The sequence below is a fragment of the Lipotes vexillifer genome, unplaced genomic scaffold (genome assembly GCF_000442215.2).
Source record: "Lipotes vexillifer unplaced genomic scaffold, Lipotes_vexillifer_v1.1 scaffold514, whole genome shotgun sequence".
NCBI lineage: Eukaryota > Metazoa > Chordata > Mammalia > Artiodactyla > Lipotidae > Lipotes > Lipotes vexillifer.
In genome coordinates this window covers 1,567,203-1,580,258 of record NW_006789975.1, presented here as the reverse complement: position 1 = coordinate 1,580,258, position 13,056 = coordinate 1,567,203, and the positions used below count along the sequence as shown (strand labels likewise).

General features: G+C 47.8%; 1 protein-coding gene across 2 annotated transcripts in view; it reads right to left on the bottom strand.

The window, feature by feature from the left end:
- RMND5B (required for meiotic nuclear division 5 homolog B) overlaps positions 1-11,005 on the bottom strand; it is a 14,103-nt gene extending 3,098 nt beyond the window's left edge. Inside the window, exons 1-6 of one of the 2 annotated variants that reach the window (XM_007463114.1) lie at positions 10,893-11,005; positions 6,579-6,741; positions 3,461-3,606; positions 3,192-3,332; positions 636-736; positions 287-453 (exon numbers count right to left, since the gene is read on the bottom strand). In XM_007463114.1, the coding sequence (XP_007463176.1) occupies positions 287-453; positions 636-736; positions 3,192-3,332; positions 3,461-3,606; positions 6,579-6,717 (694 nt within the window). In that variant the 5' untranslated portion in view covers positions 6,718-6,741; positions 10,893-11,005. Of the gene's footprint in view, positions 1-286; positions 454-635; positions 737-3,191; positions 3,333-3,460; positions 3,607-6,578; positions 6,742-10,796; positions 10,836-10,892 lie in introns of those variants that run through there. The other variant, XM_007463113.1, reaches the window with a different exon arrangement.
- Positions 11,006-13,056: the final 2,051 nt, after the last annotated feature.

The following is a 13,056-nucleotide window of genomic DNA, read 5'->3' as shown; positions in this document are numbered from 1 at the left end:
TCCTGCTGTGAGGCAGAGCAGCATGAGGGCACGCGTGTCGTGGGCAAGCCTGGTGAGCTCTGGGTGGGGGTGTGGCATGTGGCTGGGGACCAGAGGTGGTGTGAGATGAAACTAGGGGGGTATGGCAGAGGTGGTGAGGAAGGGCCTTGAGTTTGGAGTTCACCTGGGCGACAGTGGGGGAGGAGTTCCGGTAACACGCAGCCCCACGTGGGGCAGGGATGGGCAATCCCAGACGTGATGTCCGCCAGAGCCCAGCATTGCCCACCCTGGCACTCGGGGCACGTACCCCGCTGGTGAAGCCGAGCAAAGGGCTGGAAGTGCCGGGCGTAGCTGAGGGCCTCCAGCTGCTTCTCAGGGCCACCTGCCAGGAGGCGGATGAAGTGCAGTCGGTGCAGCTTGAACTCCAGGGAGCTGTTGAGCTCGAGCAGGCGCTGCCTGTGGGAGACGGCCCATCTGGGAAGAAAGGGGCCAGCTGAGTGTGGAGCTGGTGGGGCGAGAGAAGGGGCCCTGGCAGAGCCTCCAAGAGCCTATGTGAGGCCCGTGAGACAGAGCTGGAGACGTGTCAAGTACGCTGAGTGAGGTGAAGAGCACAGACAAGCCCTGTCCCCCGCGGGCCCACCCAAGGGCCAACGTACTCCAATGCTGGCCCCAGGTCTTGTTCATGCAGAGCTTCCAGGATTCGATTCAACTCCAGGAAAGGCTGCTTGAAATCCAAATCCACATTCAGTGTTGATTCCTAGAGGGAGAGAGAACAATTCACCACTGGAGGACAGTGTTTCCAAAATTCTCTGCTGTACACCTAATAAAGCCTCATCCACCAAAGACAAGCTAGAGAGGGCCAGGTTTTACATGAGGAGCCATGGTCTCTTGCCAGACACCTGGACCCCTCTTATTCCCAGTTCAGTTCTGGGAGGCTGAGTGCTACATGCTGGCCTCCCAGAGAGCAGACTGCAAACCCCACCCCACCTGCTGGGGTACTGGAGACCCACACTGAGGAACATGGAGAGAAAATTATTCCTTTTCAATCCCCCTAATTACATTAAGGGAAAGTATCCTTTATTTTCACTTCTAGTGTGTCTTTAACACCTAACAAGTGCTACTTCGTCATTTTACTAATCTTCCTTTTGAAGAAAGGGATTTCCAGGCACTCAGACCTCTGGCTGGCAACCAACTCTACCTAGAAATTAATAACTTCACTTTTCATTGTATATATATATTTTTTATATTTTAAATTTTATTTTATTTATTTTATTTGTGGCTGCGTCGGGTCTTTGTTGCTGCGCGCGGGCTTTTGTCTACTTGAGCCGAGCAGGGGCTACTCTTGGTTGTCGTGCGTGGGCTTCTCATTGCAGCTTCTCTTGTTGCGGAGCACAGGCTCTAGGTGCGCGGGCTTCAGTAGTTGTGGCATGCGGGCTCAGTAGTTGTGCCTCGCGGACTCTAGAGCACAGCCTCCGTAGTTGTGGCGCACGGGCTTAGTTGCTCCGCAGCATGTGGGATCTTCCCGGACCAGGGCTTGAACCCGTGTCCCCTGCATTGGCAGGCGGATTCTTAACCACTGCGCCACTAGGGAAGCCCCCATTGTGTGTATATATATATATATAATTTTTTTTTTTTTTTTGCGGTATGTGGGCCTCTCACTGCTGTGGCCCCTCCCGCTGCGGAACACAGGCTCCGGATGCGCAGGCTCAGCGGCCACGGCTCAAGGGCCCAGCCGCTCCGCGGCATGTGGGATCTTCCCAGACCAGGGCACAAACCCGCGTCCCCTGCATCGGCAGGCGCACCCTCAACCACTGCGCCACCAGGGAAGCCCCATTGTATATATTTTTATAGCTACTCTCTTTTTATATCGGGGCACTGATTTCTCAAATTTATTTAAAGAAGCAACAAAAGCAAAAAATAAAAAATAAAAAGCAGGACTACATCAAACTAAATTAAAAGCTTCTGCACAGCAAAAGAAACCATCAACAAAATGAAAAGGCAACCTACCAAACGGGAGAAAATATTTGCAAATCGTGTACCTGATAAGGGACTAATATTCAAAATATATAAAAACTCATATAACTCAATAGCAAAAAAAAAAACCTTAAAAAATGGAGAGAAGATCTGAATAGACATTTTTCCAAAGGACACATCAAAATGGCCAAAAGGCACATGAAAAGATTCTCTACCTCAATCATCAGGGCAGAGCAATGCAAATCAACACCACAGTGAGCCATCACCTTGCACTTGTTAGAATGGTTATTATCAAAAAGATAAGAAATAACAAGTGTTGGCAAGGATGTGGAGAAAAAGGAACCTTCGTGCACCTTTGGTGGGAATGTAGATTGGTGCAGCCACTATGGATAACAGTATGGCTCAAAAGATTAAAAATAGAGATACCATATGATCCAGCAATTCCACTTCTGGGTACTTATCCAAAGAAAATAAAAACACTAACTTGAAAAGATATCTGCACCCCCATATTCATCGCAGCATTATTTACAATAGTCAAGATAAGAAAACAACGTAAGTGTCCATCAATGGATGAATGGATAAAGAAGATGGTGTGTGTGTGTGTGTGTGTGTGTGTAAAATGAAATATTATTCAGCCATTTAAAAAGTAGGAAAATCCTATCATTTGTGGTAACATGGATGGACCATTATGCTAAATGAAATATGTCAGACAGAGAAAGACAAATACCATATGAATTCATATGTGGAATCTAAAAAAGTTTTTTTTAAGAAAACCAAGCTCATAAATACAGAGAACAGATTGGTGGTTACCAGAGGTGCAGGGTAGGGTGTGGGAGAAATGGGTGAACTGTTTTTGTTTTTTTTTTAGTTTTAATAAATTAAATACAATTTTTAAAATAGCTATTAACCCGTTTAAGGAAAGAATGCATCAACAGAAAGGAGCTGGTCTACAATGGAAGCAAAGTTAAGGGGCGATCTTGGAGGAAACGCTGGACTTCCCATGTGCAGTCCAGAGGAGAGGATGCCCTGCCAGGCCAACTGTCCACTGGAAACAGGTCTCTGGGAACAGGTATCCCTATCAGACAATCAGAGCTGATGACATACATATCTGAGTCATGTAAATACGCCAACCTGTCTGCATACAAGAAAAAAATAATAATGGAGTCCTAATATAAAGAAAACTACCAAGTAGAAAGCAGAACAGGCAGGTACCAGTGCCTTCCCAGCGGGCTCGTTACCTGGCACAGCTCCTCAGCAACACTGAGCATGCCCTGCTGGTACAGGTGCTCCAAGATGGCCATCTGCAGGATCTGCTGCTGCTTCTCCCGAGAGTCCCACACTGCGTCGGAGACTACACCGCAAATCTCAGAGTCAAAGTTCTGACAAGGATGAGAGACAGGGCCCTGTGACTCAGGGTCTCACTTCTCACACTGGCTTCCTGAGAAGCCCTGCTACACACTAGCAGCAGGTGTTCCCGCCCCCAGTCCGGGGCCACCCACATGCTCACCCTGTCAATGGCTTTGCCCACTCGGGAGACACTGCTGTGAATGTCCTTGTGGTCTGAAGCCAGTTTCTGCACAGTGTCTTTTATCTTCCGGCAGCACTGAGACATCACCAGGGAGAGGGTGGCTGAGAGAGGGGTCCCCTGGAGGGCTGCAGAGAAACACTGGCAATGAGTCAGGACACAGAGGAGCAGACCTTGTCCCTGCCTCCTTATTCTAAATGCCAGCATGGAGGCCGGGAAGCAGCCCTGAACTCCAAAGTGAAAGCTTCTACTACAGGTCCTGCCACTTTTTAACTACATGACTTGGAATTGGTCAAGTGGGACAAGCTGGTTCATCTCTCAGTCTTCATTTCCTCATCTGCAAAATGGGGGTGATAGCACTGGCCTTGTAGGTTGCTGTGAAATGAAGATGATTTGGCACTTACTGTGGGCAAGTACTTGGTTTTAGCTCATTTAATCCTCACCACCATTCTATGCAGTGGGCACTGTTAGTATCTTGTACTACAGCTGAGGAAGCTGAGGCAGTAACGTGCCAGATGTCACAGCAGTGATCTGAAGCCCAGGCTCCTCACCACCACCCAGATGGCTCCTTATTATCCTGAGGGAGATACCCTGTGGGAAGGCTTTGAACCATAAAGTATTGTCCCCATGTTAATGCCTCTAATTAACCCAGAGGACACCAGGCAGGCCAGGGTCCTCCAGGGAAGCACAAGGACATTTCTGGCTCAGGATGCCAGGTTTACAGTGGTTTCCACCCCCCATGGCTGGATGAGCCACACGAACTACGTGGGGCTTGGAATAGAGAGGGCAGACAGGGCACGGGTCCCTTCTTCCAGCCCAGCATCTACGTCCCTTCTTTAGATGGCAGCACCTCGGTTCAGGGAAGAAAACACAACCTAGGATAGGGAACGTGACCCAAGAAGGCCAGGGAGCGTCTCAAGCTCCGAGACCAGAAGCCCTGGAAGAGGGAAGCATTCTGCCAGGCTGCTAAACAAACAAATGTGAACTGGAGTTGCTGGAGCACCAGGGCCACCTCAGGGGAGCACTGCTCTGAGAATGAAGCCAGTGTAGATTGAAGGTATCACATGAGCACTTAGATCCAACTGGGCTGGACCTTTCAGTTACCTGAATCCATAAATCCAGCAACCATACCCCCTTTGTTTGTTTAAGCTAGTCTGAACTAGGTTTCTGTCACCTGTAACTGAATGAGTCCTGACAAATACAAACAGGAGGTGGTGGCTGGGCCTACTCCTACTAGGATGGCTATAACCAAAAAGACAGGTGATAATAAGTGTTGGTGAGGATGTGAGGAAACTGGAACCCTCATACATTGCTGGTGGGAATATAAAATGTTGCAGGTACTTTGGAAAACAGTGTGCCAAACAGTGTGCACACAAAACAGTGTGCCAACATTTTCTTCAAAAAGTTGAACAGACAGTTACCATATGACCCAGCACATAAAAAAAGAATGAAGTACATGGTACAATAGGGATGAACCTTGAAAACACGCTAAGTGAAAGAATATAAAAGGCCACATATTATATGATTCCGTTTATATGAACTGTCCAGAATAGCTAAGTCCATAGAGAGAAAGTAGATTAGTGGTTGCCAGGGACTGGGGGAGAAGGAGAAATGGAGTGATTATTAATGGGTGGGGGATTCTTTTTAGAGAGATGAAAATGTTCTGTAATTAGATAGTGGTAAAGACTGTACAACTCTGGTAATATACTAAAAACCCACTAAATTGTACACTTTAAAAGGGTGAATTTTAATGTAAGTTATAGCTCAATCAAAAAAAAAATAAGGACATAGGAACTAGGGGTTACCTCTGGTCAAATCTAAGACAATTTGATCATCAAAATAAGTAATAACAGTAATGGATTATAACCCATTGAATAATATAAGAATTTATGAGTGTGAACTTGGAAGGAAGGAAGAAAGAAGGAAGGGAAAGCTCCTTTCTTATAGTTAAATGCCAACTAATAAGTGCATAGGGAATGATAGACCAGGAAAAATCACCCATGTTGCAACTAACTTTGTAATGATTGGTTCACACAAGAATCATCAATGAATGCTAAAACCAGTGGGCAGAGTCTGATAAAGCACAGGAAATTTATATAGTCTCAAAGTACCTCCCCACAAATCACTTATTGATTAACTCTAAAGAAAGAAATGTCAACCTTAGGGTGTAGGAACCTGGCAGACACCATCTTAACCAAAGATCTTGATCAAAGTTAACATCACCCATAATGGAACAAGCTGATACCTTGTACCTCCTGATGTGATGCACTGAGAAACACATCAGTTCTGAAGTACTCTTGCCCAAAATGCAAAAAAATAATGAGGAAACAGCAAACAAATCCAAATCGAGAGACGTTCTGCAAAATCACTGGCTTTAATGTTTCCAAAATGTCAATGTCATGAAAGGCAAAGGCAGGTGGAGGAAATGTCCCATATTTAAAAAACAAAAGATTAGACACAGAAACTAAGTGCAATGCTTGATCTTGGATCGGATCCTGGACTGGAAGATAAAATTAAAATGTTTTACGAAAATTACTGGATAATGGCAAATTGAAATATGAGCTATATTCATTAGGTCATAATATTAATGTCTAACTTCTTGATTTTAATAATTATACTGTACTTACGTAAGAGAATGCCCTTGATCTTAGGACATACACATCAAAGGCTTAGGTGTATGATATCTGCAGCTTACTTTCTAATGGTTTTAAAAGTAAGAATATGCAAGAAAACTGATAAAGCAAATACGGCAACATACTAGCAGTTGGTGAATCTTGGTGAAGGGTATATATGAGCTCTTTATACTGTTCTTAGGACTCTTCTGTAAACTTGAAATTATCTTAAAGTGTCTTAAAGATTCAAAATAGAAAAGCAAATTGAAAACAAAACGTAAATGAAAATAATCTCAGGTAAATTAATAATTTCTGTTGGGCTTTTTGAAATAGCTCAGAGACTTCCATTATTCCCCTTCAAAGAGGCCTAGGGATCCATGTATCAATGCCCTAACTATCGTCCTTCCAGAACTCTATTATCAAGCAGCCTTGGGGTCTCCTAGGCCCCAAGGGAGGCAGGTGTGGGGCTCTACTGGGGGGACACCCACCTGCGCTGGCCAGCTCAGCCCGCAGCTGGCCCACGTAGTGCAGCAGCTCCTCCAGGCTCTGCTCACAGTGCTGCCCATAGGTCAGGAACTTCTGCAGGACCTTGTCCACCTCTCTCTCCACACTCGCACACTGCTCCATGGCAGCCACTGTGTCAGGCCCCACCTGGGCCAGAGGGGCACAGTGAGGAGGGCTCCCAGATCCCACCTCACCATTCCCATATCACATATCAATGTTTAGAAATTCCCAGCTTAACATATCTGTACACAGCTCCCATCACCCCCAGCCAGGGTGCCCAGTGGAGGTGCAGGTAGGCGTGAGGACGGGTCTTCTGAATCATGGTGAGAAAATTACTGTTTTTAACTCTTTTCATTAGAATCCTTGTTCATCTCTTTTTTATTTAAAAAAATTTTTTTGGCTGTGCCACAGCATGCAGGGATCTTAGTTCCCCGACCAGGGATGGAACCCGTGACCCCTGCAGTGGAATCACGGAGTCTTAACCACTGGACCACCAGGAAATTCCCCTCATCTCTTTTTTAATCGGAAAAGAGAGCAGGCCTTGCAGAGCCCTCAGCAGGCAATACTATCTATGCTAAGTAGAAATCCATACATACATTGCACATTCTAATGTTTCATGTATATTCATATGTTCATTATGGCCAACTCTTCACTTAGTGGACTTGGTTTTCCATGTACTATAGTGACAGAAGCCATGAAGGCAATCCTTGAATGGCTGATGCTTGAAAGCACAGCCCATGGAACAAATGCTGACCACAACGGCCTTGCCCACCACTCCTACCTCAGCCTCCCTGCCGCTTGCCCACAGACAGGCAGCTCAAATTCCCTTGTTTCTTCACAGCTCCGTGCCTTGGTATGCTCTCCATCACCCCTCACTTCCTCGACTACTTGAGAAGCTGGCCCATCCTTTCCAAGGCAGCTAAGAGGTCATCTCCTTCTGCAGCTGTCCCTAGCCTGCTCTCACCTGGCTCCCTCCACTCTCACTTGGCACCCTTCTATTCCAGTTTTGATCACTGGGTAATGATCTGTTTGAGGGCTTGCCTCCCCCACTAGACTAGAACATCTCTTGTTGTAAAACTCTTCCTCCTCATGGTACCATTGAAGAAAGTTGACTTTTCTTGTCCCACCTTTCCTACCACTAAGGTCCCACTCCTAAGTCCCTTCAACACTGGGCCACTGCTCCCCTCCATTTCAGAGCAGCCTTTGATACTGAACACATGGACAATCCTGAAAATGTTGGTGATAGAGTTGATTTCGCTCCCCATCTTTGCATCTATGGGATTTGGAGTGAGAGGGCTCTGTCAAATGCATCTCTCAAACGTTCAAATCTAGCCAGTTGTTCATTTTCTCAAAGAAGGGTACAGAGTAACATCACAAAGAGAATTCTGTGTCCAAAGTGACCATCGGGATTCTCCCAGTCTCACCAGCCTCTCTTCCCATTCCCACCAGTCCTGTTAGCCCTAGCCCCATCATCTTGGCCCAACCTGTAGCCACTATCTCCTTATCAGACAGGGGATGAGTGATGGAGAAATGGTATCCAGGGCCTTGAGATGTATTTATGCCCTCCCTCCTATGGTTGACACTATCACTAGAATTTGTTAATCATGGTGTCTAGAAGACATGCCCCCCTCTTCATGCCCCCTGAGGAAATACCCTATAACTGGAATATGAACCACCACAGGCAAAATATAACAGGGACATCTGTTGGAAATAATATAATAATAATTATTGCTATGAATAGTTAATATTTTATAGGGGCTTATTATGTGACAGGCGCTGTTCTAATGACTTGGCATGCATTAATTCACTTAATTCTTACAAAAGCACTATGAGGTAGGTACAATTATTAGACCTACTTTATGGATGAGAAAATGAAACTCAGATTAAATAAATTGCTCAAGGTCACGTAGCTGGGAAGTAGAGGACCTGGAACCGAAGCTGGGCAGTCTGGCTCCAGGCTCCAGAGCCCTTCGCTGAAGCACAGTCCTCTCTGGACCAGCTTAACAGGTCACCATCTCACCAGGAAAGGAAAGCAGCCAATATTTGTGGTTGGAATGAGTGTACAGCAATGATTAATGATGACAAGAAACAGGAAAGTAACCACAGAGCCTGTAAGATGATCAGCCAGGAAAGATGGCAACACAAAAGAATGTTTGCCACGAGTGGGAGCCAGAATCACAATTTACTGAAAATAAACACAGCTCAAGAAAGGTTACAACCTCACCAAGGTCAAACAGTATGGCCCTGTCAGACATCAACTAATACCAGGATTATCAAAGGGAAGCCCAAGTCAGCATCTTGAAATTGTATTAAAAAGCTGAGGGAGGAGATGGGTACAAGAATTTTCATCCCGGTGCTGTGTTGTGGCAGGGAGTTTGAGACAACCCAGGGGCCTACGGGAAGTGATAAGTCAAGTAAAATGTGGGAGATGCACCTATGGAAACCTGGGTAGCACTGAGAAACCATGTTCCGGATATACCCACAGCAACATCAGTAAGATCCCAAAACACGGTACTGAAGGGAAAAAAAAGAAACAAAATGAAGTCCAGGCAGAACACCACTTATGTTTTTAAAAAATATATGCATACAACCAAGGACACACGCAAATAAAAGGATATGTACCAAATACATCAGAGTGGTTTGCTGCAGTTGGGTGGGAGGGGAGGAAATGGGGGAAATGGGGATAAAAGGGAATATGTAAATAAATGCAAAGGAGAAAAAGGGCCTGTGTGGACCAGTGAAATGTACACTGAACTGATAACTGTGATTACCTCAATAAAACTTTTTTTTATAAAATAAACGAGATGGGAAAACAGAACTGCTTGCAGGTATTCCATCCGAAAAGCCCAAGAGGCCAATTCGGCCTGTCCAGGGTTAGCCACTCTCCCTTAATCACAGCCGGTCATTTTCACCAGGCACAAGGATGGATGAGTGTGAGTTTGTCTTCAGGATTAATCCAGGGAATTTCATTTCCATTATGCTAAGCCCTCCTCCCCAAGGTCTCACACGGACAGAAATTATCTACCAGGGTGATCACCCCAATACAACCCATCAGATCCTGTCACCACTTTACGCATCACTGCCACGATTTGACATAACATGCCCTTTGCAATTGTACATTTACTTCCTCTGCACAAGCTATTCCTGTGTCTAGAGTGCCCTCCATGCTTCTCTGCACAGAGAACACAAGATGCTGTTTAATCATGAAGCCCATGAAGCTCTCAATGAAATCTCCCTGCCTCCTCCTTTGCTTCACAAACCAAACCTCTGTCAAGGGTGCCTATACCACACACATCTGAGTTCTCAGCACTGCGGCACAGTAAACTGCCTATTCACACGTCTGTCTCCCCACACTAGACTGAGCTGCTCAGGGCTGGAGTCCAATCTCATTCTCTGTCCCCTCAGTGACCAGCCCAGGGCCTGGTCCACAGCGGGTACATCCATTTCCTAACTAGGGGGCCCTGAGCTCAAACTTGTCTCGGTTGGGCAGGAAGAGACATGAGTGAAATACTGAAATCCCCACCAAGGCAGGCATAGGAGTTTTGTCCCCAGTCTTCAACATCCTAACACAAGAGGGCCCCTTCTGGGGCCAGGGGAGAAGAAGGGAAGTTTGCGCAAATCACAGAAAGGTCCCCTTTGCCTGACACAGAGCTGGACAGCCTCCACCGACCCAACACTTAATCTCTTCACCCCCCATCTCTATCCAGTCTTCACCTGACACATCACTCCTCTGCTTAAAACCCAACAGATTTCCACATATCAGAATAAGTATGGGAGATGGGTCTACAAGGCTCTATGTGAGTCAACTCCCAACCACCTCTCCAACTTCATCTCCTACCACTCTCTTCCTCAATGGCCATATTCCAACCACACTAGTTTTCTTTCTATTTCTTGAACATCAGTTTATTTCTACCTCAGGGCTTTTTCCCTCTGCCTGAACCCTCTTTCAGATCTCCCTATGACTGGGTCCTTGTTAGGGTTTCAAACGCATTTCTTCAGAGACGCTCTCCTAGACCACAGTATCTAACGCTGCTCCCTCTGCCCCACCCCGTACCTATTAGTCTATCATATCACCCTGTTCCTTTTCTTCATTGCACATCTTTATTTCAAGTTTCAAATCTTTCTTCTGTCATTAACCAAACCTGGAAGGAGGAAAAAGCCCACCAATCTTCTTGGACTACAGCCCCTGCTGGGAGTTTCACCTGCATTAGCATGCATATTACTGGCAAACTCCTACTCATCCTTCAAAAGACCTTAGTCGAATGCCCTGCCTGGCTCCCACGTCCGCAACGGGTTACCTCCGGCTCGGCAGGGTCGCAATAGGATGGGACGTGAGAGTTCGAGCCACTCCCCAGGTAGGAGCGGCTCCCCGAAGGGTCTCTGAGAATGTAGGGGTCCAACTCCCGGCCCTGGCCGACGTCTGAGGAGAAAAACCCAAGGGCGGACTGGTGAGGCGGCTTAGTCCCGAGGCTTTACAGAAGACCCAGGGCCTGGGTGCCTGCGTAGCCGAGCAGCCGCCCACCGCACTCCGCCCTCTGACCACACCTCCCGGCAGGGAAGCCAGCCGGCTCTCACCTGGTCTCGCAGCCCGGGCCCTGGTTTCCGGCGCCGCTGTCAACGGAACCGGAACCTGCGACAGTTGCTCCGAGGCTCCGGATTCGCCCACTCGCGGCTCCGCGGAGGGGTGGCCGAGCCTCCCCCTCCCGCGCACTAGTGGAGTCGCCCGCAGGGTCCGGGCGGCAGCTGGAAACCGCACCTCCGACCGTCGGGGGGCTGCGCCCGGGCTCCCCCGGGAGCCCGAGGCCGCCGGCCCGGCCCCGACTCTGCGCGTCTGATGGAAGGAATCGGAGTGACCCACTCGCTGGCCAGCGGGGGTGCGCGCGGCGGCTCCGCGTTCAGAAGCCCTAGACCAGCAATAACTTTGCCTCCCCCGGTCTGCGCCCTCCCACCCTCGTTCAAAGTAAAGACAATACCGAACAACACAATGCATGTAAGGTCCAACAGTTAGGCTTTCCCGCGATGGCTCCTTGATGCCCTTTTTGAAACATCAAATGATGTTTAAAAGAGAAGTCCCCTTTTTTCTACCCCAGCCCTGCTGCTCCCCTAAGTCCATACTTAACACACTGGGCAATTAAATTCTGCTGCGAGGGACTCGGCCCTGCCCTGCTGCCCTAAATTGGTCGCTCTCCTTCCAGAATGGAGGGGAGACAGGGGTTGCACAACCGCCCTAAGGAGGAAGCGTAAGAGTTAGGAAGGAAGTGAGAAGAGATGGTGACCCCAAGCCCAGGCCAGGGCTGAGTTCACGACCCTCCAAGGCCCCCTTGCTCTCCAGGGAAGGGGCAGAGAAGCCTCCCGCCCCCTCCTCAGGCTTCAGGGACTTGGACTAGAAACAGCCCAAGAAAAAAGACTCGGACTCTTTTTCCCTGACTTTAGCTTCCTTTTAGGGCCAGTCTCATTCCAGGGCATCTTCCCCTACAACCCTCCATACCTCCTCCCCACCTCCACAAAACACCCTTGCACATCCAGCCCTGTTTTCCTTATAATATTTGACTTTAAATTATCTTGAGCGTTTATTTGTTTATTCTGTCTTCCTGCCCCTAACCCCCCCCCCTCCCCCCCCTCCCTTTTAGGATAAAAGCTCCTTTGGGGCCAGGAGTTTGTACTCACCGCTGCTGTAGCCCCAACACTATGTGCTTGGAACACAGTAGCTGCGCAGAAATAGTCTGAAGTAGCCGATATCCTCCGTTTATGAATGGGGAAACCCCGGTTTCAAACCTGATGAAACATGCAAGGAAGGGGGCGGTCCACAGCCCGTCCAGCAGCCCGCGTGGGGGCGAAGAGGCCTGTCCGTGCACCGTGAGCCTGGGTGGTCCTGGCCCAGGCGGGAGTTGTGGGGGTCAGGGTTGAATGAACCTTGCCTGGGGCCACAGTCGGAGGCTGAGGCTGCGTCCAAGCCAGCAGGACCTCACAGGGTTTCACGAACGCCCCAGGCTTCCCCACTTCCTTTGGGGAAGCCTGCCCCTCAGCTACACTGGGTGTGAGCATGGCCTAGCTTCTGCCAGAACTTAGAATGCCCAGCTCATACGTCAGGCTCCTTCACCCCTGTCTGTCATTGTTTTCCCCAGTATGTGGCTCTTCTTACATCATGGTTTCGTTACTTTTCAGGTTGCACCATGTTTTCTTACATGGCTGATTTTGTCAATCTTTCCTTGTTGGGATTGTGTGGTTTTGTTTTGTTTTATTTTGTTGGAGGGTGGCTGCTTCAAAGCAGAAAAACTTAGCTATTCTCCACTAACTCAGTAACAGTCTTTTTACCTTTTGCTAGTTTCCTAGGATTTGATTTTTAAAATTTAATTCCCAATGCATGTCCATTTTATTTTGCAGGGGGTGGTGCAAAATTTTTTTCCCCATATTTTTGTCCAGTTATCCCAGAACTGCTTAAAAAATAATCTTCCTTACCCT